At 39.3% G+C, this 26,040-nt stretch overlaps 4 protein-coding genes across 6 annotated transcripts; 2 read left to right on the top strand and 2 right to left on the bottom strand.

Annotated features, from left to right (window-relative positions):
- Positions 1 to 454: 454 nt before the first annotated feature.
- On the top strand, positions 455 to 8,531 carry LOC110161694 (G1/S-specific cyclin-D2-like). The gene is made up of 5 exons (XM_020926498.2): positions 455 to 1,007; positions 1,745 to 1,960; positions 2,800 to 2,959; positions 4,423 to 4,571; positions 5,951 to 8,531. The coding sequence occupies exons 1-5, from the start codon at positions 813 to 815 to the stop codon at positions 6,113 to 6,115; spliced, it is 885 nt and encodes a 294-aa protein (XP_020782157.1). The 5' UTR covers positions 455 to 812; the 3' UTR covers positions 6,116 to 8,531.
- Positions 8,532 to 8,643: 112 nt separating this feature from the next.
- Positions 8,644 to 12,292, top strand: tigarb (TP53 induced glycolysis regulatory phosphatase b). Of its 2 annotated transcripts, XM_020926641.2 has the most exons (6): positions 8,644 to 9,782; positions 9,899 to 9,936; positions 10,055 to 10,176; positions 10,256 to 10,333; positions 10,408 to 10,518; positions 11,524 to 12,292. In XM_020926641.2, exons 1-6 carry the CDS (start codon positions 9,751 to 9,753, stop codon positions 11,929 to 11,931), a joined length of 789 nt encoding a protein of 262 aa, XP_020782300.1. In that variant the 5' UTR covers positions 8,644 to 9,750; the 3' UTR covers positions 11,932 to 12,292. The 2 variants fall into 2 exon arrangements, with proteins under 2 accessions (XP_020782300.1, XP_055009427.1); XM_055153452.1 differs by lacking the exon at positions 8,644 to 9,782 and having other exon boundaries at positions 9,797 to 9,936.
- A 751-nt stretch (positions 12,293 to 13,043) lies between these two features.
- Positions 13,044 to 14,223, bottom strand: fgf23 (fibroblast growth factor 23). The gene is made up of 3 exons (XM_020926642.2): positions 13,989 to 14,223; positions 13,787 to 13,890; positions 13,044 to 13,597 (listed from the first exon to the last, which is right to left on the bottom strand). The coding sequence occupies exons 1-3, from the start codon at positions 14,221 to 14,223 to the stop codon at positions 13,142 to 13,144; spliced, it is 795 nt and encodes a 264-aa protein (XP_020782301.1). The 3' UTR covers positions 13,044 to 13,141.
- A 2,187-nt stretch (positions 14,224 to 16,410) lies between these two features.
- LOC110161880 (fibroblast growth factor 6-like) lies at positions 16,411 to 19,155 on the bottom strand. Of its 2 annotated transcripts, none has more exons than XM_055153733.1 (3): positions 19,038 to 19,155; positions 17,854 to 17,957; positions 16,411 to 17,455 (listed from the first exon to the last, which is right to left on the bottom strand). In XM_055153733.1, exons 1-3 carry the CDS (start codon positions 19,069 to 19,071, stop codon positions 17,279 to 17,281), a joined length of 315 nt encoding a protein of 104 aa, XP_055009708.1. In that variant the 5' UTR covers positions 19,072 to 19,155; the 3' UTR covers positions 16,411 to 17,278. The 2 variants fall into 2 exon arrangements, with proteins under 2 accessions (XP_055009708.1, XP_020782377.1); XM_020926718.2 differs by lacking the exon at positions 19,038 to 19,155 and adding an exon at positions 18,432 to 18,958.
- Positions 19,156 to 26,040: the final 6,885 nt, after the last annotated feature.

The following is a 26,040-nucleotide window of genomic DNA, read 5'->3' as shown; positions in this document are numbered from 1 at the left end:
CTTCTTAAAGGCTCCAATGCCTTTTACATTAAACTGATCCATTAGTGATTGAACAAAGAAACATCAGACATCTTCATCAACATCTTCATATTTTGCCCCTTACTCATGCCATCATCATGCCATTCCATTATGGAAATGGGTCCCTGGAAAGAGATCTCCATAGCTTCCACACCCACTTCCAGAATCCTTTGTGTGGAATGTTGGAGCAATAAAAACATACTGTGAAAAGAGCTGTTACCTTTAAGGCCTATTTATCACACATTTTAGATGTCTTTGGAGATGTGACAGTTTGTCCATGTCAGTCCTTGCAGCTGCACCCTTCAGAGCACCTTTCCTAAGGCCCAAAGTTCAGAAGTGCAGTTAGTCGTTCCAGTAAAATTGGGAGTTTTCAGTGGTGCCGGCAGTCACATTGGTCAGTGAGGGTTTTGTCTCTGTAGGCAGATGGCTATAGGGCACTAAAGGAATTGCGATCCTACTTAATGACAGTAGGACCATAGTTTCTGTTTCTAAAGTTCTGGACGAACGTTCCGGAAGTAATTTAGTTACGGGTGGTTTTATTTTGTAAGCGTGGAGCGGAAGTGTGTGATGAGCGCTGCGTGCGGCGGAACCTGAGCCAGGCTGAGCCACTGAGCTAAGGCACAGGCTCAGTGAGAGCCAGCACCGCTGGGTTATACCATACAAGACGACAGAACCAGCCTCATGCTGTGCCCTGGGCACATCTCCTGCCCTCCGGTGCTGTCGACAGCATTGTGACATATTTATTTTTGTATTATTATTTGGGCTTTATCCTAAAGGGGAAGAGCAGCGGTGTCATGGAGTTGTACTGCCTCGAGTCGGAGACACTCTTGAAAGCACAGCCTGACCCAAACATCCTCAGTGATGACAGAGTGTTTCAAAGTTTATTAACTATCGAGGAAGGGTTTTTACACCAAAGTTCATATTTCCAGCGAGTCCAGACGGATATCAAGCCTTTTATGAGACGAACGGTTGCGGGCTGGATGCACGAGGTTTGTGGACATTTTTCATTCATGCTAACTTAAGTCTTTCTTTGCTAATTGGACTTCAGGACCGAATTGCAAGTTAACACACGCTGTAAATGTCGTAAATGAAACGTTTTGTTTGTAGACATTTGTCATGCATGTGAATCTTTTTAGAAATTGAATGAGAATGACTCACCAAAGGCGTGGGAGCTTAGGAAATTCCATCGAGAAAACGCAGCTTTACAGAAATCTCTGTGTTGCGGAATAAATACGTTGTTTAATGGCTTCAGCGCCCTGGTTTTTACAAATAACCTATAGCACTGGACACAGAGGGTCATGATCTTAATTTACATGGTCAACATGTTCAATAATTGTATTTACACTAATTATTATTAATTTTTCAAGTTCCTGTAGCCTAACCCCAGAGATCCAGATGGATCAAGCAACGTGCACCGAGACATTCACTTTTCATTGCAATTTAAGTTGCTTATAACTGCACATTTTAAAGGCTAAAATAATGTAATTTTATAACCTATCATTTAACACATTTAAAGTATTATAGGCTACATGTAGACTATTAGATCTGTTTTTTAAAGGATTCTTGCCTAATCTTATAGTTAGGCTTTAAAAAAATATTTTAGAGAGTAGATTGGTTTCACTTTATGCCTGAATATAAGAGCAACAGTTTAAACAGAGGCAACTTTGACTAGAATACATTGTAGTGACAATGCTCAATTTTTCACTTGATTATTTTCCCTTTTCAGGTATGTGAAGAGGAGAAGAGCAATGAAGATGTATTTCCCTTAGCTATTAATTATTTGGATAGATTTTTAGCTGTTATGCCAACCAGGAAAAGCTATTTGCAGCTTTTAGGGGCCGTCTGCATGTTTCTGGCCTCCAAGATAAAGGACACCAGGCCTCTCTCTGCAGAAAAGCTATGCATGTACACAGACAACTCCATCACACCACAGGAGTTGTTGGTAAGTTTCAGAAGCCTCATTCATATTTCTATGACCCACTGCAATGTCACATTTTCAGCATATTTGATAATGCCCAGTTAATCAAACATCTTAAGTTTTCTTTGTAAAGGAGCAAGTCCATGTGGACAGGAGCGAGTGGGGACCTCTAGTGCCTGTAATGCAACATTATACCACATTACATGTCATTCATAATGCACCATTTCACTTCATGGTGTTATTTAAGATTTTTATTTTCTATACAATCAAATATATATATATATATATATATATATATATATATATATATATATATATATATATATATATATATATATATATATATATATTTTATATTTTTTTTTTTTACTTTTTTTCAGTTCTAAAAGACAGTGCTAGGATATTAATGTGCAATATAATTGAGCATATGTATAGAGGTTAAGCAAATGATTTCAAATTTGTGAAAGCTTTTGAACATCTTGGTTGTGCAGTAAAAACTTGTACAGACCTAACTGTTTGGTTGTGGTGTAAACTCATTGAAGCTGTCTGAGGCTTGTGACAGGAAGGAAGGGGCATGCTGTCTCATTGGCAGGCCCTCTAAGCAGGGCAAAGCTTGTCACATGCTGACAAAAAGAACACAAAGGATGCAAGGAATGAGAAAGGCACTCAGATAATAAGATACAGCAAAGAGAGATAAAGAGAAGAAATGTTTCTCCTCTTACACAGCCATTTCCGCTGGGAATAGGGGCAGCCTATGATCTTTTTCAGACTCACTGGAAGTGTGGCATCATGCCATTTAACCCTCTGACTATGTGCTTTTTGAAAATCAAACTGACTGACCTCTGTGTGTAATGTGTGTGCAGGACTGGGAGCTGGTGGTGTTGGGAAAGTTGAAGTGGAACATGGCCTCAGTCATTCCAAATGATTTCATAGAGCACCTCTTACACAGACTGACCCTCCCCAAAGACAAGGTGGCTCTGGTCCGCAAACACACGCTCACGTTCATCGCCCTCTGTGCCACAGGTAAGGCTTTCTGTTTTTGTTTTTTTTTAAAGTTCATAATCACTTATTTTCAAGTTAATTTTGGTTTAAAAGACCCCCTGGGGTATGCTCACACAGCAGACCATGCCTGTAAAGCTCCTTTACCTCTTTTCTCTATTCAACTGTATGAAGCACCATCTGCATATCTTCAATGGCTTAGCTTGTCATTTTCTCTGTGTCCTCTGGGCTGTAAGGGACACATACTGAAAAAGGCAGGATGAAGTACTTATGGCCAGGTGCATTTTAACTATTCTGTTGATAGGGAAGCTTCCAGGTAGAAAGAAACGTAAACGATCTTCCTGCCTCCTCCCATTCTGGCTTTAGGTCCAAAATAAATCTTGGCAACGGTGGAGAAGGATTAACTTAGATGTTTCCTCAGGCTTTCTCTGAGTGCATTTTATAGAGCTCTTTTGCCAGTTTTAGGAATTCCAGCAATGTTTTCATATCCTGGAAGGTTCTACTGGTGATTCAACTACTTGTCTTAAATATCTTTGAATCTCTTACTACCTTGTATAAAAGGATAAAAGATACAAATGGTGGTCACCTAAGTTGAAATTCCCTGTTGTGGCCAAATGATTATACCAAATGAAAATGTGAGAATCGTTTGGCTGCAAGATGCATACTCTGTTTAGAGCTACTTTTTCAGATATATTTGTGTTCCAGTGGGTGCCTGTGCTATTCATAAGCAGCTGGTTATATCCAAGCACAAAGCAGCCACAGTGGAAAAAGAAGCTGCTGTGGTTATGTAGAAATGTAAATGTTTGAAGTTTTATATGGAGTGGAGATTTTGTTCTTCTGATGGAGTCGCCCCTCTTATGGACAGCTGGGCCAAAGGGGGGCAAGTCCGGGGTTCAGCTGGGGGTTTCAGTGTGAACGCTGGTTTGAACTTGGACTCATTCGCTACATTTACATGCACAGATTACTCAGAGTGCAAAGGTTCTCTACACTGTCCTGTCTGCACTGGACCTCATTTTATTCTTTCTGAGAGGGCACAGATGAACACAAGTTACTCATTTGGATGATGTAGACCTATGGTGCATTTGAGAGGAGGAGATTCGTGTTGTTCTTCGTCTTCTGCTTTTTCAGGCTGTGTGTTGACACTTTAAGTTTTAAACGTGGATGTGGACTTAAGGGAGTCTTTGCCGGAACCCATTGCTCAGCGAGTAGGAGGATTCTTGCTCTGCTTTTCTAATCAAAGTGCTGCCTCTGTGAGGGGAAACCACCGATCCATTTGTGCATCTGTCTTTTGAAATGTACACTGTGGGAAAGTCTCTTTCTGCTCCATAACATGTTTCTTTATTTTGATTGCATGACTCTCAACTTGGAGTTGTAATGTAAATTCTACTTTTGCTTTGTATGCTTAGCTCCGCCTTATTGAAACTTGATAACTTTAGAATATAAAGTATATATTCATTGATTTTTGGTACTCACTCGTTGCTATTTAGATGACTGCCTTGCAATGAACCCTCCTTCGATGATTGCCACCGGCAGCATGGGGGCGGCAGTCTGTGGCCTGCAGCTGGACTACAATGACTCCAGGCTGAGTCGAGACAACCTGACCAACCTGTTAGCCAAGATCACCAACACTGAGGTGGTAAGTAATTCCTTGAGATAATCACCAGGTACATAATTATAGAGACCAGTAATTATCATGAAAAACTGCTAATTTTGGAGAACTTGATACATTTATTTTGATGGGGACTCTGGATTGATGAGCCATAGTTCATAGAAAGAACTGTGGCAGAGTAAGCATCTATGAGCACACCTTCTTGTGGCACTACACATGCAACATTTCTCAACATGGCTCCAACTTTGTAGTCCAATCTCCTTTTTTGCCCTAATAAATCAACTATTTAGGTTAAAACACATTTTTGCTTTCAGTTAGTAATTCATCTTGGAGAAAAGATTTTACTGACAACCCAACCAAGTATTCTGACAACATTAAACTTGAATTGGACTAATAATAATCTTGCATTAGCATACATTTTGAAGTGTTTCTGAAAATCACATCACCATCTCCTGTGCTACCTTCTCTGTTTATTATTACAATTATGTGATCATAGCTTTAAAATGCCCAGATTGAAATCAAGGCTTCAAGATGCATACTGTGTTTAGATCCATTTCCACCTGAGCTTTTCACCAATATCTATATGTATGACTGGCGCACAGACTTTGAAATGGTTCTGAAAACCATATTACTATCTCTAACCGTATGGTTGCATTTCCATGGCAACAGGGTTCCCGCAACGCAGCCGTCACAACAGGCACTCCCACTGCAGCCCATCAGGTTCCAATTATCCGTGCATTTCAAAGGAATGCTGGCCTCTTTGCGAGCCTTGTGCATTCTTTTAGGGACCTGCTTAGTGAGGTAGACCTCCCACATCTCCCCTGGACCTGCAGGGATGAGAGGACTTTGGACAGACACAGACAAAAGACACTGGGGTTTCAAAATAGCTTCAAGGGGAAGCTGTCCAAAAACATCCGCTGCTCTTTTCCTATATTCAGTTTTACACCAAACTCGGGGGGTTCAGGGAGCAGTAGGTCAAAGCCATTTCCTCCAGGCCTCCACATTAGACTGACCGTGTTGTAAACTCAGAAGGGGAGGAGAAAGAGAGGCTTCCTCCTCTACACCTCTCTTTTGTCCCTTCACTTCCCCCCATGTGCCACATTCTGCAGACACACTGGTCTTGTGTCCTAGAGAACTTCAATACCTACCAGACCTCTTGTGTTTTAGTTTGTGTGTGCTGGTACTATTGTTCTGGGGCAGACAGGACCACCTACCATTGGGCTCATAATTCCCTCTTGGTATGCCATGCATGTGATCATTGCTGTTAAACAAAGTGCTTACCAAGAAGTGCCAAAAATACAAAAAAAACAACAAATGTGCGTGTGGCTCTTTCAATTTAAATGCTTTTTTAACACTGTGTGTATTAGAAGTGTGTAAGTGTAACAGTGCTCACCCTATTGTTTCAGGACTGTTTGAGAGCGTGCCAAGAGCAGATAGAGCGTGTTCTGGCCAGCAGCCTGCAGCAGGAGCAGCACCAGCGCCAGGACTCTGGGGTCAGGGCAGGAAACAAGGCGAGAGAACAGCAAGACCAGGCCAGCACCCCAACAGACGTACGAGATGTCAATTTATGAACTCATCGGCACCAGGGCAGTTTCGTCATCCAAAAGGCATGTCCAGGAGCATCTTTGTTGCTTTATAAACAGTGGTGTGACAATCTATGAACTCTTAGAATTTATGTATTCCTAGATTTCTCATTTTACCCCTTTCACAAGCAGATGGTTTTATTTTGACCTATTGTATGGGGCATACTGTATGTATTCCATCAAGCTATTTAAATGATAATTTCTTGAAAACTTGATAGTCCTTTAGGTTAGAGTGGTAACCTAAACATATTTTCATACTTGAATAGATGCCATAGTAGTGATATGAAACATAATCATAAATATACATATATGATGTATATGATATATATCTAGGCTTATATATAAATACAAATCTGATTAAAGATATAGGTATTTAGGTAGGTGTTTAGTTTTCTTCCAAGTATCAATTTACTGTCTTCCTCTACGATTCATATACGAGTATAGTATAGAAAAGTACATGAATGATAATGCTGAAAAGTAGAGCTGATGGCATTTATAGCAAGCTGATTAGCCACCAGGGGGCACTGCTGTTGCTGACTCAAGGAGCGCATGCACCTCTATCACAGCTAATGTATGCTTGTGTGCTGGCAGAGTGGGCTGGGCCTGCTCAAAGAAGGCACCACAATAGGATTGAGAGTTTTTTAATTGGGGATTTCCCCCTAAATATCTGAGAAAAGGTCAGTTGTTTAAGCAGTTGGATTTGCTCAGATAAAATGCATTTGCACCAATAAGGTGACTGCTCATACGGTCAATGTATTATTTCTTTCTGTGTGTCAGAAAGTGACAGCAATGGAGATGGACAATAGGCCTCAGAGAGTGTACGAAAAGAACAAAAGATCCAGCATGTTTTATTGGGATGCTAACAGTTTAATGTAGGATGTGGGACTTTAGGGTGTGTTGAAAAGGAAAGTAAGTGTATATCGAAAGAAAACTGGCAATTAGAATTGAATAGTCGAATGGAGGAAAATAAACTTAAGCTATGTTTGTGCAAATGCCAGTTACTTGAGTAACAAACTGGAGATGAAAAAATCTAACATCTATCCAGTAGGGGGAGACTGTCAGTGCCAGGGAGCACTTGGGTATGTGACCATTTCTCCTGTACCGATGAATTGAGTTACTTGGAGTTTTGAAATCGAGGCGCATGGCTTGTAATGATGTTGATGCACTTTGTAAACACTTTAAATTTAACGGGATAGTTAGTGGCAAGTTAGTGGGCTATTGGGGCCATTTTTCTCTTTTAAGTTATTTGATCTTTCTGGGCTGGATTCCCATGGGGTGTTTGGTAATCTTGAGCCGCACCCCAACAGGTTGGTTAGGCATTGGATCTTCCATATTATAGTTGTGTTAAATGACACCATAATCATTTGCAATGCAAACTAAGGAAAGCCGAGTCACACTTGGATTCAGTGCTTCCTGTTTAATCTTACTTGAATTTTATGAATTCATAGCCAAACCTTCCAATAGTTCTTCCAAAGAGTTTGTGTTGAGTTGTGTTCTTGTTATGTTTTTTTTTTGTTTTTTGTTTTTTGTAAAAGGCTCACAAAATGGAGCTGCCATCATATAAACTCAAGATATGATTAGAGGTTATATGATGTGAACGTGTAAATAACCAATTTCCCACGAGGAAAAATCTTAGTCATTACATTTTAGACAAAACATCTAAATAGTACTCATGGTTATACATGGTTTGTTGTGTTGAGAGCCAAAAGGTTTTCATGAAAGAACTTAAAAATGGCAATTGTTTATGCTTTTAAAGCTATTGTGTATAAAATCCAAAGACAGAAAAAATATCACTCAAAATTTTCCTTGCTGCTATAAAGCCTTTCTTATCTAGTCTTACAACTATGTCTGCATTATTGTGATTTATGTGTGTGCTGCTATATTAAGAAATGTACCTTTTACCAGTCTTCTTAGCTTTTACCTATGTATGTGTACTGGAGGGACCACCATGACAGCTCCGTGTGGGACTGGAAGCTCTTTGTGTATGCCAATCATTTGATTTGCATGTTTTTGTATCTTATCCTTGATACTACATTCTTGCTGCTTTTTGTACCTATTCTTGTGTACCTCAGGTTAATTGGACGAATAAAGCAAGAGCCACTCTTGCATTACCTCATACACACTTCATACACATTTGACGGGTTTTTAAAAAATTACAGTGCCTATATTTAAAATGGGTGAATTTCAACTATCTGGTGCTAAATCAGAAATGTGGATGACATGACATGGCCTATTATTTCTACTTTAAGAATTTAACATGTAAAATCAGTTCTGTTGTGTTGTTCTTCAAAGTATCTTGATCCGCTAACCTGTTCACTTTGTGGCTGCACAATTCTGATGTCTCCTGACACACAACAGCCATGCAGTGTTCCTCAATTTCTCTTCAATAAATTGGCTAAAACTATGTCTGTGGTCTCTTTGGTTGAGCCGATATTGCCTCATTGTATAGACTATCTTTGGGTAAACTATGTAGCCTAAGCCTTTATAGTCAGGCATTTGAGGAATTGGTTCTATTTAGGCTACTGTAAATGTTCTGAAATCTCAACATTTTCCTTCATTGTGACCTCAGTTTAATGTTGGACAGTTTAAACAAATGTCAACATTATGACCATTCCAATCAGTCTTTCTGCTGCATTTCAGGGTGACTGTTCATATTTGTGGTCACTCCAATAAGATTGTCACAATATAGAATTGTCTATGTTTAATGTTTTTTGTAACATCAAGACCAAACAACTGTGAAATTCTTAATCCTTTCCTTTATTCTCTGTGGTACACAACATTATTATTGCTCTAGTATGTGATCAGCTTTATGAAATCAAATGTTCTGCATATTTAAAGTTAATGTGATATAAAGAGAAATGTTGGGTTGACAATGTCTTAATTGTCCCTACCATTCATTATTTAGATTTGATTATCTATTAAATTGCATTTGACAGATAAATATTTTTTGGAATTATTACTTGGTTTGGTTATATAGTATCAGGGAAATATTCATATTTTTACATCAGCCAAGTAAGTTTGTGAAGAAAATTTACAAAAAGTTGGAAAATACAGGAAGTAGTGCTGCGTTCTAAAACAGAACCCCTCTATGTGTGAAATCTACTGTCATCAGTTAAATCCAAAATACAGGGACAATTTACACACAAAGAACAAATTTTCTCTGACAGTTGGTTTAATAAAACTAATAAATATGAAGTAAGTGTGTTGTAATAAATTTTTATTTGTCAAACCAGAACTATTGTATAATTTAGGCATGACCCTGGTTACCATACCTGCTAAATAACATACCTACCTATGACACAGTCTGTCACATATGTCTATGATCATATCTTCTGTCCATGTCCAGTCTGGAAGTAAAATGATAAATTTCACCAAAATTACAAAATTAGAAAAGCCCAGGCAAAATGTTTAGTCATTCCTTAAATATAATGATGTTAACTATGTTTTAGAGAATTAGTGGTCTAACCTGTCATATGCACCTTAAAATAAAACTCTTGACTTCACACCACAGACCGTATCTTTTATACACTCTACGCTTCGCACTGAGGTAGACTTTGCGTGATGACGTTGTAAGAGCGTCTCAGTAACAACCCGGAAGTAGCGTGGTGATCGCTGACTGCAGGATGTTCACATTCAGCTTGACATTCATACGGCAGTAAGTAAATTAAAACACAAACAATCGATTTAGTGTTGATCTTTTCATCGTGTTAATAATTTGTGAACGTTATTCTAAATGTCTCACTACTATGTCCTGCTGTGCTCTGTACGCAGTGGAGAAACGCAGTACAACAGAGACAAACTTCTTCAAGGTACTGCAGCCAACCAATAATAACACGTATATAAACTATAGCTACGATATTAATATGTAGCGACCGACAAAGGATATTTCCGTGTTTGTATGTGTTACCAGTGCTTGTGGTGTTTTAGGTCAAGGCGTGGACACTCCATTATCAGTGACAGGTGAACAGCAGGGACAGGCTGTGGGGCAGTACCTTCAGGACATCCCGTTCAGCAACGTGTTTGTGAGCAATCTGCAACGCGCTGTGCAGGTAAAGACTCACCTCAACCCACTATTAGCAGTTAACATAAGCTAACGCTGGGTGTTTTTTTTTTCTGTCTAATTTCCAGACTGCTGAACTCATTCTAAGGAACAATACTCACTGTTCTGACACCAGGATGATTTTGGAGCCTTTACTCAGAGAAAAGGTGGAGTTTTAAATGTATCAACAGGTTTTCAGGACTACCATTTCTGTTACTTACTTTGTGTGTGCCTCATGCAGAGTTTTGGCATTGCTGAGGGACGTCCCAAAGAGAGCCTAAAGAACATGGCTAATGCTGCTGGACAGTCGTGTCGTGACTACACTCCTCCTGGAGGGGAGACCTTAGACCAGGTACTTTTTGTACTATTTGTTATAATTCAAGCAGAATACAGGTCATGATTTACTGAAGCTGCCAGAGTTAAAGTTTGTACAATAGTTCCCCCTTGTGACCACAGAAAAACTTAGCACCTGTAGAAAATTCATAATAACGCCTTCAAAAATAAAACATCCTCGTCTGTTATTTATTTACTTATTTGTGTTGCTCGAGCATGAATTGTGCTTTATAAATAAATTTGCCTTGTCTATTTATTTGTCAGAGACAGTACAGTCAAACAGTGTTGCAAATGTCAGGCATCCACACAAGGCTTCTTTGCTTTAAAGGTTTAAAAGAAACAGATACAGATACAGCCATCAGACATTAAATCAGATATTACAAACCCTCATTCAAAGTCAGCCATGCCCTTACACATACTATTTATTAATTGATAGAGCATCATTGGCTTCATTTGACCCAAGTCGTAAGCCTGGTGGTGAGCATTTTATCTCAGATAAGGTCTTAGTTAACAGTTGGTAGTGTCTCAGTACATTTACAGGTAAAGGCGAAGTGTTCTGCACTGAGGGATATTTTTTGGCAAGTTTTCAACCCTAGCAATTTAAAAGGCTAAAAAAAACCTACAAACTGTGAGGTTAGAGAATCTGAGACACTGTATAAAAATATGATAATAATTATTTGTCTTATACAGTACATTTTCAGATGTGCTACTGTGTCATGCTTCATTCATTCACGCTCAACAGAATTTATTGTGAACTGTGAAATATTGTTATTTTTGTTAAGTCCATGAATGGAGTTTAAGGAGTTCTTTAACTTAACATGTTTTGGCTACTAACTACCAGCCTTCCTCAGCAGTATAACCTCCTGTGACGTGCACTTTTATTAGTGACACCTCCTAGGAAGGTTTCAGTTAACAGCCACAACATGTCAATAATCTAAAGAACAAAACTTGTTTAGTAAATTATACCTATAGGTAATATATATTTTACAATGGTTATTTTATACTATTACTGTTTTCTTAACAGGTGAAAACACGTTTCAAAATATTCCTTTCATTCCTTTTCAATCAACTTTTGGAGTCTCATGACTGGTCAGTACAGGACGCTGCTGCAACATTGAACGATGGAGATGCCCCAGACAGCCCCCACTGTGGGTTTGCCAGTGATGGGCTCGAAGGAGTTCCTGTCCATGTTTTAGTGGTGAGCCATGGAGCGTATATACGTATAGCCATTAAACACATGGTGGAGGACCTGAAGTGCTCTCTGCCCAAAGGGGTAAAGATGTCCCAAATCTTCTCACCATGTCCAAACACAGGAATAAGCCGCTTCATCCTCACCCTGCAGCGCTCTGACTCTGGGCCTGTGCTCTCTGCTGCTCGGTGCGTTTTTGTCAACAGACAGGACCACCTGCTAAACCTTGAAGCTGTCGAGTAAAACAGTGTACATCACATGTGTACATAGACACACATCCTCAAACAAAGGGAATTGTGAATCACTGTAGAATTATATGGACCATAAACAGGGTATTGTATTTGTCTCATCTGACTCGTTAAACAAATATGCTAATACAACACTAAGAGACAAGTTACATGCACAAATCTGAATAGTAAGTGTTTCTTTTATTTATTTTTTACCATCAACCAAAGCAAAATTATTTATTGTTTCACTGAATGTTTCAAGTGCAATACATTTGAAATTGTGGTGCATCTGCCTGTGCAATACTGTACATGTAATTTTTGTTGTTGGACAAAGTGGTTTACACTGTAGTTTCAATAAATTATAAATATTTTTTCTGTTTCATTGTTGCCAATATATTTTATTACATTGTTGGTCAGTATGTGAAACACACAGTTTGCCATTAAACAAACTGTTGCACAGAAAGTTTTGCTGTGTTTTCCTTATCATGTAATTTTTAAACTAACCTTAAGTAATTAATCTACATTGCCTTTATCAATCATTTGAGTTCACTGCAAATTTGCACTCTCTCTTTTGAATACGTGACGCAGTAATGCCAGAGCATTTTATAAATACATTTATTTTCATCAAAGATTTCTTATATTATACATTCAAAGACCATTCAAAGACCTTAATTTCATACAAATGTACACCTATCCATGTCATAAATTACATAAATAAACAATAAAGATGTGTTTAAATAAATAAATACAATTTGGATCCGGTTTGTTATGCTGGCAATGCCAGCCCCTGAACTCCAACAATAAGAAAAGAACATCCAGCTCTTTACCCTGGTAAACGATCAAGTAATAATAACATCAAAACAACGTTGTTGTTGCAATCAAGATTAAATTACTATTATATTTTATGGGGAAAAAAAAGACTGCTGTATAGGTCAAGTAAAAATCTCCCTGACATACACTGTACAGTATGGACTACAGCATCACTTGGCCTATCTGTAATTCGCTCTAGATGTTCACATTAATAAACACGTTCTTCAATTGTCTTCCAGAGGTAGGCTATAGTGTTTTTATTGAGCCTGTTATTAAAACAGGCTTTGCAGACGTAATAAACTTATTGCAAAGGCCCTCCTGAATTTGCTCAGACGGAATGTAAAGTTGGAAAAAATTTATCATTATTGTCCTGCTGCTTACCCAAAGAGTCAAAACTTATCTAAGGCAATGGTCAGTCAGCCCATGCTGCCCGCGCTCCTGGGACTGCCCGGGTTTACCGCGTGCACGTTCCAGGGGTCGTGAACGTTGGGAATCAACGGTGTCTCACGAGACACGTTACGGCCATCGTCCCCGGCCTCCGTCTCGCCCTCCAGCTCAAGCTCACCATCGTCCAGCTCCGGTACTGCGCGCGAGTCAGCCCCATCCTCCGTGCGCACCACGTAAACGTTGTGCGGGTCTGAGGGATCCACCAATTGGTTTCTCTTCTCCCGGTGCAGCATCAGACGCTCTAGCGGCACAGTATTCTTTCTGGCCAAAAACAGCGAGGTCTGGGGCAGGTTCTGTCCGGCGGCAAACACCTGTCTAGACCCCTCCAGGTTGAACAAAATGCCCGTCCGGCTCGAGTAGTACACATCTCGATTGTTTTCCAGGAGCCTGTGATTGAAGAGACAGTCGTCCCGCAGACAAATGGGCTGAGGACGCACAGAAAAACGATCACCATCAACTTTAACTTTATAATCTTTTAAACTGATTTTAAGCCAACGTGAGCTAAGGTCTTAAATAGCCAAGTCGCACAATTGAGAATATGAGTTAATCTAAAAACAAGTTAACACAATAACATAATAGTCGTATTTATTTAGAAGAATGATTATGTGACTTACAGAGCTGAAAGGAGTGCCCTCTGCGTCCAAACAAAGATAGCGACTGCTTTTGATGCCGAGGATGGCAACTCTTTCTCTTGTTTCACTTTTAAGTAAAATCACACCTAAGGGGAAAAATGCAAATTAATCACAACTCTTTTTTATTAATTTAATTCTTAAAACTATAGGCTACTGTATGTCTAAACGAAAGTGGAAAACTCACTGTATGCGCCTCTGACTGTGCTTTTACGCACAGATCCGTCCTCCCGAATTTCTAAGTAGAAGTTGTTAAGGTCCGTGGATGTTTGCAGGTGGATGTATCTCCTTGGGTTTCCCCAGTTGGATCCCACTAAAGGAGATGGGTTCGCGGCTGATTCACCGAAAGGAATCACCCGCAGAAAAGCCAGGAGAAGCGCCAACACAGAGTCCGACAGCACGAGCCGCTTGTAGACGTCCATTTCAAAGCAGACAGTTGTTTTCCTGTAACCTGCTTAAGTGTATGTGTGGAGGATGCTCTGCTGTTCTGGCGTTTGAGCCCATTCCTATTTAAGGTCCCAAAGTGCCACCCCTGCATCCCTCATGTAAAAAAAGAAACTCGCCCCCAAAGCAGATGTGCGGCTACGCGGCGACGGAAGGGCCACTTCCACCTCTGTCTGTTTGTCCCCAAAATCCTGTCACACAACGGCACTTTTATTTTAGATGACGACTCCTCCACCTTTTCTGCCAATTGACTCTTAAAACGAAAACGCCTCGACAACGTGGGCCGGAAACATAGCAGACTGTAAAACAAACCCATTCTATACTTCTCTTAAATTAGGCATCTCATCGTGCCAAAAATGAATGCATGACATTTACATATAAACCTTATGGTAGGACAAGCTTCGTGCGCTTTTACGCACCTGTCCATCACTACACTTCCCAGTAGTCACCAGCAGAGGGAGTTCCTGCGCCTCTTAAGTTTGTTAGCCTTAAATCAAATTTGAATACTCAAGCCGAAGTGACTGTCACAGTTTATTATTGCATTAATCTTAGACGTCACACTAGCAACCAATATAAAACAAACTTTATTGATATCTGATGAATACAGTATACTGTTGTGCACAGCACATACGTACAAAAATAAATGAAAAATTAAATTCATAATCTGTACTGTCTCATTTCAGAAACAAAAATAAGTGCTTGTACCTATTTTACAATCATAATTTAGCCAAAACTAAGGCAAAGTAGAGGTATATGAAAACAGATGAGAGGAATAGTGTATATCTTCACCCCTTTAGAAAAGAGCACAACCAAAATTATTAAAAAAAATATATATAAAGACAAGTTTTGTTTAGGACCAAGGCATGTGCACAGTCCATTAACATTTAAAAATTAACACCAATTTATATATGAATCAATTGGCGACAGAAGAGGGGAAAACAGATAAGGAGGGAAAATATTTTTGGTCTAAGCTAAAATGCTAAACATTTAGAATTCTGTCCTTATCTTGACCAAAGTCCAGGTCATAATAAATAATTTGATCTGAATAATGATCTGTAAGGTGCTGCAAATAAAAGGTGACATCTTGTTTTAAAGACTTTTTTTTCTGATTTTAGCTAGAATTAATTATTTCCAGTTCCTTAACAAAAAACAAATAACTTTATCTACACAATATACAGTAATAACTATGCAGAAGGAAGATTCTGCTATGATTCTGCTTTGATTCTGCTCTATTCTGCTCTCTGTCTTTTTTTTTCCAAAATAGCAATTGTCACGTCTTATGCACGTAGAATACAAAGTAAGATCATTGAAAAGGCTGCTTAATAAATACTGAAGATGGCTGTGATTTTTTAAATTTTATTTTATCAAAAGAACTGGAGTTTCACTGGAGGCTGAAGATAGTTTTCTATATGTCTGTGGGGTGAAACAATACTAGCAAAAGAGCTGATCAACCTGGACAGTTTGAGCAAAGGCTCCACTATTTGACCTTGAACTAAAACAGATGAAAGGAGAGAAGGAACTTGGATTCTCCACATCCTGCTGCAGTCGAGGGCTAAAGAGCTAAAGGGGTAAAGGGTAAAGGACAGCCAAAGGAAACTCGGAGGGGTCGGCTCAGGTATCATCACAATTAATGGACAGCCCTGAAAACAGGGGGCATCCTCATGTATCTTAACTTAACTGTGCGTCAAAAGTCACACTTCCTACAAAACAATCAAACACAGTAATGTTTACTGCAGGTTTTCAAGGAGACTGCACCTAATACAAGCTGTATGATGATGATTGTTTATATTGTAGAATGCAATATAAAATTGGTCTATTCTAGAACCTCTCCAAGTAGGATTTTCATATTATACTGTGGTGGGCAACCAACATTCCCATATTTCTGTCCTGCACTGTCCCTTAGTCCTTGGCTCATCCATAATTGCATTTCTAAGTCTGAGGCAACAGCTCTGACACCTCACTGCAGTGCTGCTGCAGAGCCCAAAACCAAATCAGTCAAAGCAATGACCATATCCATCAACACCAACTTAAAGATAATATGAAGAAACAGCAACATTTATCTTGCCAATAATATTATACATCTTCTATAATATTAGGCATTTTCACTTTGCACCATAAACCTGTCATACTTTAGTTAGACAAACTACAACAAAACAGAACTCAATTCATATTTTAACCTCTCACAGAAACTTTAACTGAAAACAGTATATGTATTTTAGCTGCTACTTGCATACAGTAGAACTCAAATCTTAAACGCCAAGTCTGTACTAGTGGTCTATGTGCGCTCAGTGCAGTGGCAAGTGCCGTTCAAAGAAATGAAAAGATTTGTCCATGCTCCACCCTGTTTATTTGCTGGTAGTGCTCACAGAAAACTCTGGCCTCATATTTATGGTTGACTGGTCTCTGGTCTCAACTACAGATTGTACATTACTTAATTGATCTAATTTCAGAAAAGAAAATAAACCAGAGATAGCCATCCCTCACTTGAGGCCCTCAGATCGTCAGCCCTATTTCTGACTCCAGTGGGTGTCTCTTACATGCAAGTTTAAGGGGGCCACCAGAGGAAATACCAAGGCACCTTTGAATCGTGCAGCAAAGGTAGTGCATTTTAGTGGCTTATTGGCCTACAGCTATTAAGAGAGAAAAGGACTATAAGCGCTTAGAGCTCTCAAAATCTAAACTTTGCTGATAGTTTACTGCATGCATCGCTTAATTTTGTAAAAGAAAGTCTCTGAGGTAAAGAAATAATTTGTGTCACTCTTTTAGACCAAGAAAATATTTACTCTCCAAAGAAGTGACTAAATGTAAAATTATTGCAAGCACCAAGATACAGTGAGACAGGCAAAGGCTTTAACCCCCAGTCTCTAAGGATCAAAGTATAAGCAGCACAGTATGGCATGTTAATTTATAACCAAATATACATATATTTATGAACAGAATAAATATTTCCCCTTAGTTCATTGGCGTGTACAGTTAACTGTGTTACCTGGATGTATATCCAAATGTGCAAAAGTGAGTTATTGCCAGTTTCAGTCAAAGTCTTGGGAGGAAATGTGTGACCGTCATGGCGGTGGTAGCCTTGTTGCCCCTCTTCACACGACCATGTTTGCTGAGAGCGATGTAGAAGCCCTTGTAAACAAAAGACTCATAGGCGTTGTAATTGTTGGGAAGCAAAGTCTCCCTAAACTTGCACTCATCCCCAAAGGATTTCTAAAATGTAAAAAAAAAAAAAAAAAAAAAAAAAAAAAAAAAAAAAAGAATAAGTACATACATACACCACAACATAGTTTCACACACATAGTAATACTGTGACCACTTGCAAGTTAAGACAAAGTTTGTTGAAAAGTTGAAAAGATTTATGCTTTACTAAGAATTAGTCAGTAGAGACTAAATTCTAACTGGGATTCAAAAACGATTATGCATGAAGGTCATGTGATCAGCTGTAGCCAAATAGCTACAGGAAATACATGGCAATTCAAGGATGTTAGATGTCATCAAAAGAATGGGCTTAATGATAAATAATGGTAATGGCAGCTTTGCTAGTTTTGCATATCCAGCTGCACAACTTTATAATTGCGCATTTGTTCTGGTGAGACTGCGGTGCGTACCTTTCCATACAACCTTCCCTTGTTGTTCATTGCGACAAACAGTTGACTCTTGACTCCGAAGAGGGTTATAACTCCTCTGTCCACAGTGGAGATTTCTATGAGACCTAGAGCAAACACAGGGAGGAGAGAGAGAGAGAGAGACGCTGTCATTGTGACTGTAGTTAGACAAAGTTACGTGATTGGTCAATGCAGTGTCGATGGGTGTAACCTTGCAGGTGCACTGCGACTGAGTGATGCTCGTTTTGTCCTTTGGGCTGTTCTCACACATTAAATCTGAACTACAAAGCGTCAGTGGAAGGCTCTGAGTGCTACAGCCGGACACGGGATAAAAATAAGCGACCGTCTAAACTGAGTCCAAGCATGCATGTTATGTTTTTTGGCTAGGGAGGATATTTCGCACTGCACGGATGCGAGGCTCCCAGTACACTGTTTTTGCTTTGGGGAACTTTCATCCGTGCCGACACGTCTTATTAAATATCACACAGGACAAGCGAGCCGCTGTAACTTTTACACAGCGCAGCCTGCGCATAAGGTTACAAGCTTTTTTGGTATACAGCGCTCTGCCGGATGCAACTCACTGTGTTGGTTCTCATTGTGTACACCACTTATCCTGCCATCCGGGAGCACCTGCAGGTGAAACCCAATGCCCGCGTTGCAGTAGAGTCGCCGTACTCTTTTGATGCCCTGCAAATAGTCACTCTCCCAATTGACTTCAGATTTTGACCCAGTTATTCCGAGATAAGAGCGTGAAAAAAGAGTCTCCCATTTCTTTTCCAATAAAGTTGCGTTAGTCCTACTTGAAATTGGATAAGAGGAGGCAATCCCGATGAAACAAGTCCACAGTACAAGAACTGCCGGCAGGGTCCAGTGCGTCTTGGACATACTGTTGAAGCACCTTTGCGCAATGGCCATCCAGTTTACCTTTAGGGCACGTTGTTAGCGCTAGTTGCCCTATCAAACCAACTCTTCTTATTAGTTGTCCATAGGCATGGTGGTAAAGGGTTGTGCAGAGGAGACAGATCAGGGGCCCATAGCCCGGGATCTGAAAAGCAGCAGAGGCACAGAGCGCGTCGCAGCTTGATTTGGTTCCGGTGGCGATGACCATCTTTCGCCGCTCCGCGCTATTTTACAGGCAAAGCTGGCCGAAGAGGGACCACGCTCACCTCAACGTAAAACCAGCTCACCTTGCTCCTCGACACTCACATCCCAAAATGACATCACAGTGACTTCAGCGCTACACCCCCATCAGAGGTATCCGATGGGAGGAGGAGAGTCCCAGGACCCCAGCACAGCAGAGGCACTTCTGACAGAAGTGATGGGGTTGACGCACCTTTCCTGTAAGCGTGCGTGCAGCAGACTGAAAGGAGGTTCCTGCCCCATCTTTCAGAATAAGAATATCATGACATCATGAACGCCATGTGCATACATTTGACTCCAATTTAAAAAGAAATATGGAACTGCTAATAGAGCAAGAGGTTGTGTTCATGACATTTTACGTATGATGTCACGATTTCAGATTGGGTCAATACACGTGACAACAATCACGTCAGCATGTTTGAATAATGTAACACTTAAAAGAGAAAAACATTTAGTTCATTTGGGCTAACAGAGAATGTAATTAACTTTATGGATATCTTGGTAATTACCAGGCTTATTAGCATAAAACAAACCCTGGAACAAAGCTCTGTGTTCTCTGTGTCAGCAAAAAGGAACTTCACCTATAAGAAACTTTAAGTGGCAGTGTCATTTTGAAGTATAAGCAAAATGATTATATGGTCATGATCACCAACAAACTTAGTGATATTGATTTGTAATAATAAGGTTTAGGATAATAAGGATTAGATCAATTTGCTTTGACAAACTGTTCATACTATATACCGTTAAAAGTAAAGTTGTCAATTAAAGATATTATTTGCAGTTTGAAGTTAGGGTTACTTTTAATTTGAAGGTAGTGAGACAGGAAAAGAAGAGCTATAGTAAATGTGTTTGACTTTTGCTGGCATTGAGCAATCAGAGGATGGATGGATACTGTGTCCAGATCCCAATTTGGGACATTGGTCATATGTCCTGGCAGCCTGTAGCCTTATTTAGGATGGAAGGTGTAAAAACTGTCATGGGAGAGCAAATGGCAGGGTGTCTGACAGTTCTTAGGAAATTGCAACATAAGTTATCTTGCCTGAATAAAGTGTGCATAGTTCAAAACTCTCTTCAAACTATTGGGGGCATAGTACTAGAGGATGCAAAAAAGTTGCAGCATTAAAGTTTCTCTGTTTATAACATTCATATATGCAGGCTCCACTTCATGATTTGTGAATGTTGATATTTTTGAAAGTATCAATTTTAGTGGGTAAAAATGTTTACTCACTCATGGTGCTGCCTGAGAGACATAGGCTCAGGAGAGATCTACACGTCACATCCCACTGCTGCTAGGGAATCCAGCTTAGCAACCGAGACCTACTGGAGATAAACAGAAATGAGGAGAAACAAAAAAAAACTTTTAAAATGAAGGAAGAAGAGAGGACATCAGAAATGATTATTGTGCACTCTGGGCTCACCGTCATTAAGGTTCATGGTCCCTGTATTCTGAAGCTGCTGATTTATTATAAAATCACGTTTTGTAATTGCTGATGTGCATGTGTTGGTTGATCTTCAGAAGACACTGAGAATCCTTCAATTCCCTCTGGGATGACTGGACTGAATGACTCTGAATGGCAAATTAATGAGACCCAGGATTTGCCATGTGCTTACGTGGCTAATCAGGAGTGTGGTGAAGCAGACCAAGCCAACCGATAGTCTGAATGGACAAAATACTGAAATATTGACAAAGTGGTGTCTAAATCAATGGAGACTTGGCATTGCTAATGAGATAGTGCTGAGCTGTGATGAATACTGCTACAACAATTATACTATTCGTATTAAACGTCTTTGAAATGTTATAGAAACAATATGCCGTCCTGATGACCTGATGCAAAAAATACTTAACCAACTAAACCAGTAAGAACAAGAGACCTTTATTACCACATAACAATTGCACATTTATAGTGATGGTCAGATATTAGGCCAGCATCTTTGTTACATTATAAGATCTAGTTACAACTTCTGAATAACATGGAGATTAGTCAGTGGTTATAATTATTTAATTATTGCAAATGAAATGCCTTATGGGATCAATAAAGTTTTCTGAATCTGAATCTGAATCTGAACATATTTACATAATGAAGCATTATACTATCTATATTTTATATGTAAATAAACATAGAGTCACACACAACAGACAGACTCAACAACACAAACAGATTTAGAGCAGATTATCTAAGTGCATGTAACCTAATACAGAAGAGTGTACGGCTTTTCAATTACAGTTTTATTAACATGGCATTCAAAAGATCATATAGAAAGAACAGCTGCTGACTCTAAGCTAAGAACAGAGCATTTACCACGAATGACATCAGAATCCCTGGCATACAACAGGAACGTCTAAGTTACTACAATATCAGACCATATAATACACAAATATAGACAGCACATTTGATATTTTCCTCAAGTTCACTGTTGCCCTTTGGCTGCTCAAATGTGTGATAGTCATATTTCACAGACGAATGCTTTAGTGACAAGCCTGTGCAAAGTTGACAAACTTTATGTCAGGGGAAGAGTGACCTTACTAATGTGACCATCGATTAAAAAAGAGCACAATCTCAGTCCGGGTTACTGGGGCTTATAAAGCACCACTCTGCAAAGTTCAGATTGTGCTGATTCACCAAATGCATTATTCAGCAGTTCAGACTACTCTGGGGTTGCCCATGTTCCCTGTTTCAAGTGAAACCGTGAATCATAGTGGCTATTGCACACTCTTGCAACAGTGCACTGAATGCATTTGTTTACTAGGCACCAAACTACACACCAAAAGAAAAAAAAACAAGGCAATAGCCTCAGTTAGTCTTTCAAGGGTACGGCTTGTGCACCTTGCACAGAAAGATGTTTCTGCTGCTAATTTGGGCGCAGAGTGACTAAGGGGAAAACCAGCAGGGCAAGGCAGAGGTGACTTTTACAGTGCTCTAACATAGCTCATTACACACAGGCTTAGTGTTCTTTGTTCCAACAAAGTAAACTAGCCAAGCATCAAAACAAAACCATAAGCAAAAAAAGACCATGAAATATACAGAATGGCAAAAGTCACAGCACCACAAAGAGTCATTGTAGTTTCTGCAGAAACTGCCACAGAGACTATGATGGCCAGGAAACTCTCAAATTAAAATATATCGTATAAAAATCTGTAACAAAGCCTTGAGGTTTTGTTGACCCTGCTGATTAACAGTGGACCTCTGCAGTGGTGACTTATTAAGACAGTCACAGCTCAAAAAGTGTCTATTAAAACTGAAGATGGCCTCCTTTTTAGCTATGCTGCCTCAAGAGCTCGGAGTAGAGATGCTGCTCCTCCAAAGATAGCCATCTGTGGAAAAAATGTGCATGTGACTGAAGCTTCAATAAGTGTGAAGAATCAGAATGTGCAAAAGAGACATGAAAACAAGAGAAAACAGGTAGCAGCTTTATCTTTGCATGGAATAAGAATTTGGGGAGTCCACTTCCTGAACTGCCACCTTAAGGTTGTAGAGGGGTTTAAGTACTGGATGGTCCTCAGAGCTATGTTGCCTCAGCATTATTAACCTGGTACGGCATCTCATGGCAAATAGGTCATAGTGATGAGATAGATCAAGTGCAGTTAATCCCTTAAGAAGAAAAAACATCACCCAGAATGGTGTTACTAGGCCTCACCCTGCATCTAGGCTCCGGATGAGTGGCCATGTCTTCTCACACAGAACCAAGCCATGTCCAACCTGAAATGGCAACCACCCACACCCAGCTTACTGGGCACTCCATTAGGGTGAGGAGCTCAGTCCCATGGGAGAAGCTTGGAGTAGAGTAATTTCTCCTACACATCAAAAGCATGTTTCCCTATAGAGATGTTCTGGACATATCCCATTGGGAGGATTTCCTTAGGGAGACAGGATATGCAGGAGGGACAATATCTTTCGGTTTGTCTGGTAATACTGTGATGGAGCTGGTGGAAGTGCATGTGAAAAGGGATGTCTGGGCATTCTTGCATAGACTGCTGCCAATGCATTTATGGATGGAGTGTAAAGTCTACTATCTTACTAGTCTACTATAAGCTAACATACATGAACATTCACACAGACAGTGGCTATATAAAACTGATGCATCCTTATTATTATTATCGTGTGCTGACAGTCATGATTCATATTCAATTCCTGATTCAATACCATGTCATGACTCACAATCACAATCCCATCAACACATCCAACAGCCAACCCATTCACTATTGATTAATATGCATATCATATACCAATACATGTATTTTAAACAAACTACAATATTTTACAAAAAGGGGTACATTAAACTGTGTCACTGGAAGAAATAATATGTATATGCCAATATACTGATTGAGCTGTCTGTCATACAAATACAGTATCACAATATATAAAATACAAATATTCTGACACGTACATATAAGCACATATCCACAGAAAAAATGCAACATAATATTTATATTATATGAGTTCCAACATAATATTTATGTTATATGAGTTGCTGATAGGGTGAGGAGCTTGCTCCCCACCCACTGCAGGGTGGCTGGGTGCTCCCTTAGAGATAGGGAGGACAGGAGGACCTCGGAGTAGAGCTGCTGCTCCTCCACATTGAGAGGAGCCAGTTGAGGTGGCTCGGGCATCTCTTCCAGATGGATGGATGGATGGAGTTGCTGTGAAAAAAGTCCCTCCTCATAACAGTTTCAACAGAAGCCCTTCGAGACTGATGCTACAATACTTATGCTGTTGACTATTGCCTTAGAGATTGCCATTGGTTTTCTTAAAACTTGTCCACTGAACTACTCCCCTTTCACATAAATAGCCCATGAGTGTTTCTTCTTCACAAAAAGCAATAATCAAAGGCATACTTAAGTATAACACTTAAGTATAGATTCTCTCAAAAACACAATATGCAATCATATGTTGATGCCAGCTCTGTTGCTTGGTTTATGTTATGCCATTAAGGTTCTGTTTACATGACCTATGCTAAAAAGCTATATGATTTGGTATGGTCAGGGCAAAGATAAGATCAGAAGGGTGTCAGCTGCTCCCTCCCAGGAACCCAACACCAACTCAGGCCACCAGCACTGAGACTGAGAATGTGGAGAATTCTCTCAACACATTCACTCAATGCTTTGCACGTTTTCACCCCTCTGGGATGAGAGCCTTGCCGCATGTGCAGAGGATGCAACCACCTTGCTTTACAGTGAGCGAGCCTGAGACTGTACAAGAGGCGGCAACGAGTGCAGGATCAAGGCAATTTGGCTGACAGGGGAAGAAGAGCGCCAGGAATGGCATACTGCTGAGTGAGTGAGTCATCCTGGACTGGACCACTGTCATTTTGCCAATACAACAAAAAATCTAATCATTTATTTTTGTCATAGTCTTCAAGCAAAAAAACAATATGCCAAAGGTACTCTTTAATGGTGTGTGGTATTTCCTCTTTTGGGCAGATCCATAATTCATTCAGCAATTGTGTTCCAAAGGAGTTAAAAGGCTCACTAGTCTTTCCTCTTTTAATATACCTAAAGCACCAGAGTTTCTGTCATTCAAGTGTAATACTCCATCTGAGCCAAAGAGTTAACATTCCAGGTTATCCACATGGGCAGACTGTCTTTTTTATTCAAGAAATTAATTTTAACTGTTGTTTATAATCTAGTTAAATATATATTTAAAATAACTAATAATTGTAAAACACATTAAAGAAAATGTATTGGAAAAATAAACACCTATGGCATACACCAAACACTCCCACCTGCAGTCAAGTTTGATCAAAGCATATAGAGTTAGCATATACTTGAGTCACCTGGTCATTTTATTACCTGACACTTGAGCCAAGCATTTACCACTACCAGGAGGACAAAAATTATTGGAATACAATATGACAATTATACCATAGGAATTTATACAGTATAAAAGTTTTCATCATACTGTATAATGGCAAGTCAATTTCATGTGTTGTTAATGCCCTCTGGTGTTGAGGCACTGAATCTATATCAGAGACATAATCACTGCATTGAGCTTATCACTGTTCTTTTTTCTGGATTTGACTATTTTCAAAGTATCTAAATAAGGGCTTTAAAATATATATATATATATATATATATATATATATATATATATATATATATATATATATATATATATATATATATATATATATATATATATAATATATATATATCATATATATATATATATCATCATATTCAATCATATTCATAGATTCTCAAATAAAATTACAAAAATATTTTTTAAATACATAGTTCATTTTGCTTAATATGTACCTAGCACAACCAATAATATACAACACACAAGTTAGTGCAACTACCTATATCAAATAAACCATACATCTCTTTTGTGTAGGATAGTTGAAATCAACACTGGTGTACAAACACATTTGTCCTGTAGGTGGCCACGTGTTTGAACAGAGCCTTCAAGTGTTAGTGTGGCACTGGGGAGCCGTGTGCTTTGGAAAATGAGAACCTGATACTGCAGTCCATAAGCCATGAGGCAGCAGCAAGTGCAGTGCCCCAGGCATTACAGGGCACTAAGGTCTTATGTGCTTGTGTGTGACCTCGCAGTTACAAGTTCAGCCCTAACAACACTGCTCCCTCAGTGCCCTTCAATTGCCATTTTGGAGGAAATATTGTTCATATTTTTTAATTAACATTTTTAAAAAGTCTAAGTGAGGGGATACATTTACAAAGTGGGATATTCCTGTAAATGTATTTCCTTTAATTAATTCCCTCCCCTCATTCCATCAGTTGGCATATCAGTGTCCACATAGCCCCAACCCCCAGCTAGAAGTTCTAAATAAAAGTTAATAAAATAATTAAACTGAAAAGTGCAACAGAGAAAGATAAAGTAATAATAATGGTAACTGGGACATCAGTAATAAAAAAATAAAAATAAAAATAAAATAAATAAAGAGAGGCAATCACTGAAATGAAGATGAAATTGTGGTTTCCTCCATCAACCCAAAACATGTACAATAGGTAAAGACCTCCAGCCATGACCAAGTTAAGATCAAGATCTGGGTCCCCGGGTGCAGCATTGTGGTGCTCACCACAGTTACTATTTA

Source organism: Boleophthalmus pectinirostris, unplaced genomic scaffold (assembly GCF_026225935.1).
Source record: "Boleophthalmus pectinirostris isolate CB_2022bp ecotype Guang Dong unplaced genomic scaffold, ASM2622593v1 HiC_scaffold_18, whole genome shotgun sequence".
Taxonomy (NCBI): domain Eukaryota; kingdom Metazoa; phylum Chordata; class Actinopteri; order Gobiiformes; family Gobiidae; genus Boleophthalmus; species Boleophthalmus pectinirostris.
The sequence above is the reverse complement of the archived record's forward strand: the minus strand, read 5'-3'. Positions and strand labels throughout refer to the sequence as shown.

Excerpts from the sequence above, each read along its gene's own strand:
- LOC110161880 (XM_020926718.2), bottom strand. The coding sequence starts at position 18,765 with ATGGCCATTGCGCAAAGGTGCTTCAACAGTATGTCCAAGACGCACTGG. Across the intron at positions 17,958-18,431 it reads ACACAATGAGAACCAACACA|GTCTCATAGAAATCTCCACT; the intron begins GTGAGTTGCATC and ends TGTTTGCTCTAG. Across the intron at positions 17,456-17,853 it reads AGGGAAGGTTGTATGGAAAG|AAATCCTTTGGGGATGAGTG; the intron begins GTACGCACCGCA and ends TTTACATTTTAG.
- tigarb (XM_055153452.1), top strand. The coding sequence starts at position 9,861 with ATGTCTCACTACTATGTCCTGCTGTGCTCTGTACGCAGTGGAGAAACG. Across the intron at positions 10,177-10,255 it reads ATCTGCAACGCGCTGTGCAG|ACTGCTGAACTCATTCTAAG; the intron begins GTAAAGACTCAC and ends TCTAATTTCCAG. Across the intron at positions 10,519-11,523 it reads GAGGGGAGACCTTAGACCAG|GTGAAAACACGTTTCAAAAT; the intron begins GTACTTTTTGTA and ends TTTTCTTAACAG.
- fgf23 (XM_020926642.2), bottom strand. The coding sequence starts at position 14,223 with ATGGACGTCTACAAGCGGCTCGTGCTGTCGGACTCTGTGTTGGCGCTT. Across the intron at positions 13,891-13,988 it reads CACAGTCAGAGGCGCATACA|GTGTGATTTTACTTAAAAGT; the intron begins GTGAGTTTTCCA and ends TTTTCCCCTTAG. Across the intron at positions 13,598-13,786 it reads AGGGCACTCCTTTCAGCTCT|CCCATTTGTCTGCGGGACGA; the intron begins GTAAGTCACATA and ends GTGCGTCCTCAG.
- LOC110161694 (XM_020926498.2), top strand. The coding sequence starts at position 813 with ATGGAGTTGTACTGCCTCGAGTCGGAGACACTCTTGAAAGCACAGCCT. Across the intron at positions 1,961-2,799 it reads TCACACCACAGGAGTTGTTG|GACTGGGAGCTGGTGGTGTT; the intron begins GTAAGTTTCAGA and ends ATGTGTGTGCAG. Across the intron at positions 4,572-5,950 it reads AGATCACCAACACTGAGGTG|GACTGTTTGAGAGCGTGCCA; the intron begins GTAAGTAATTCC and ends CTATTGTTTCAG.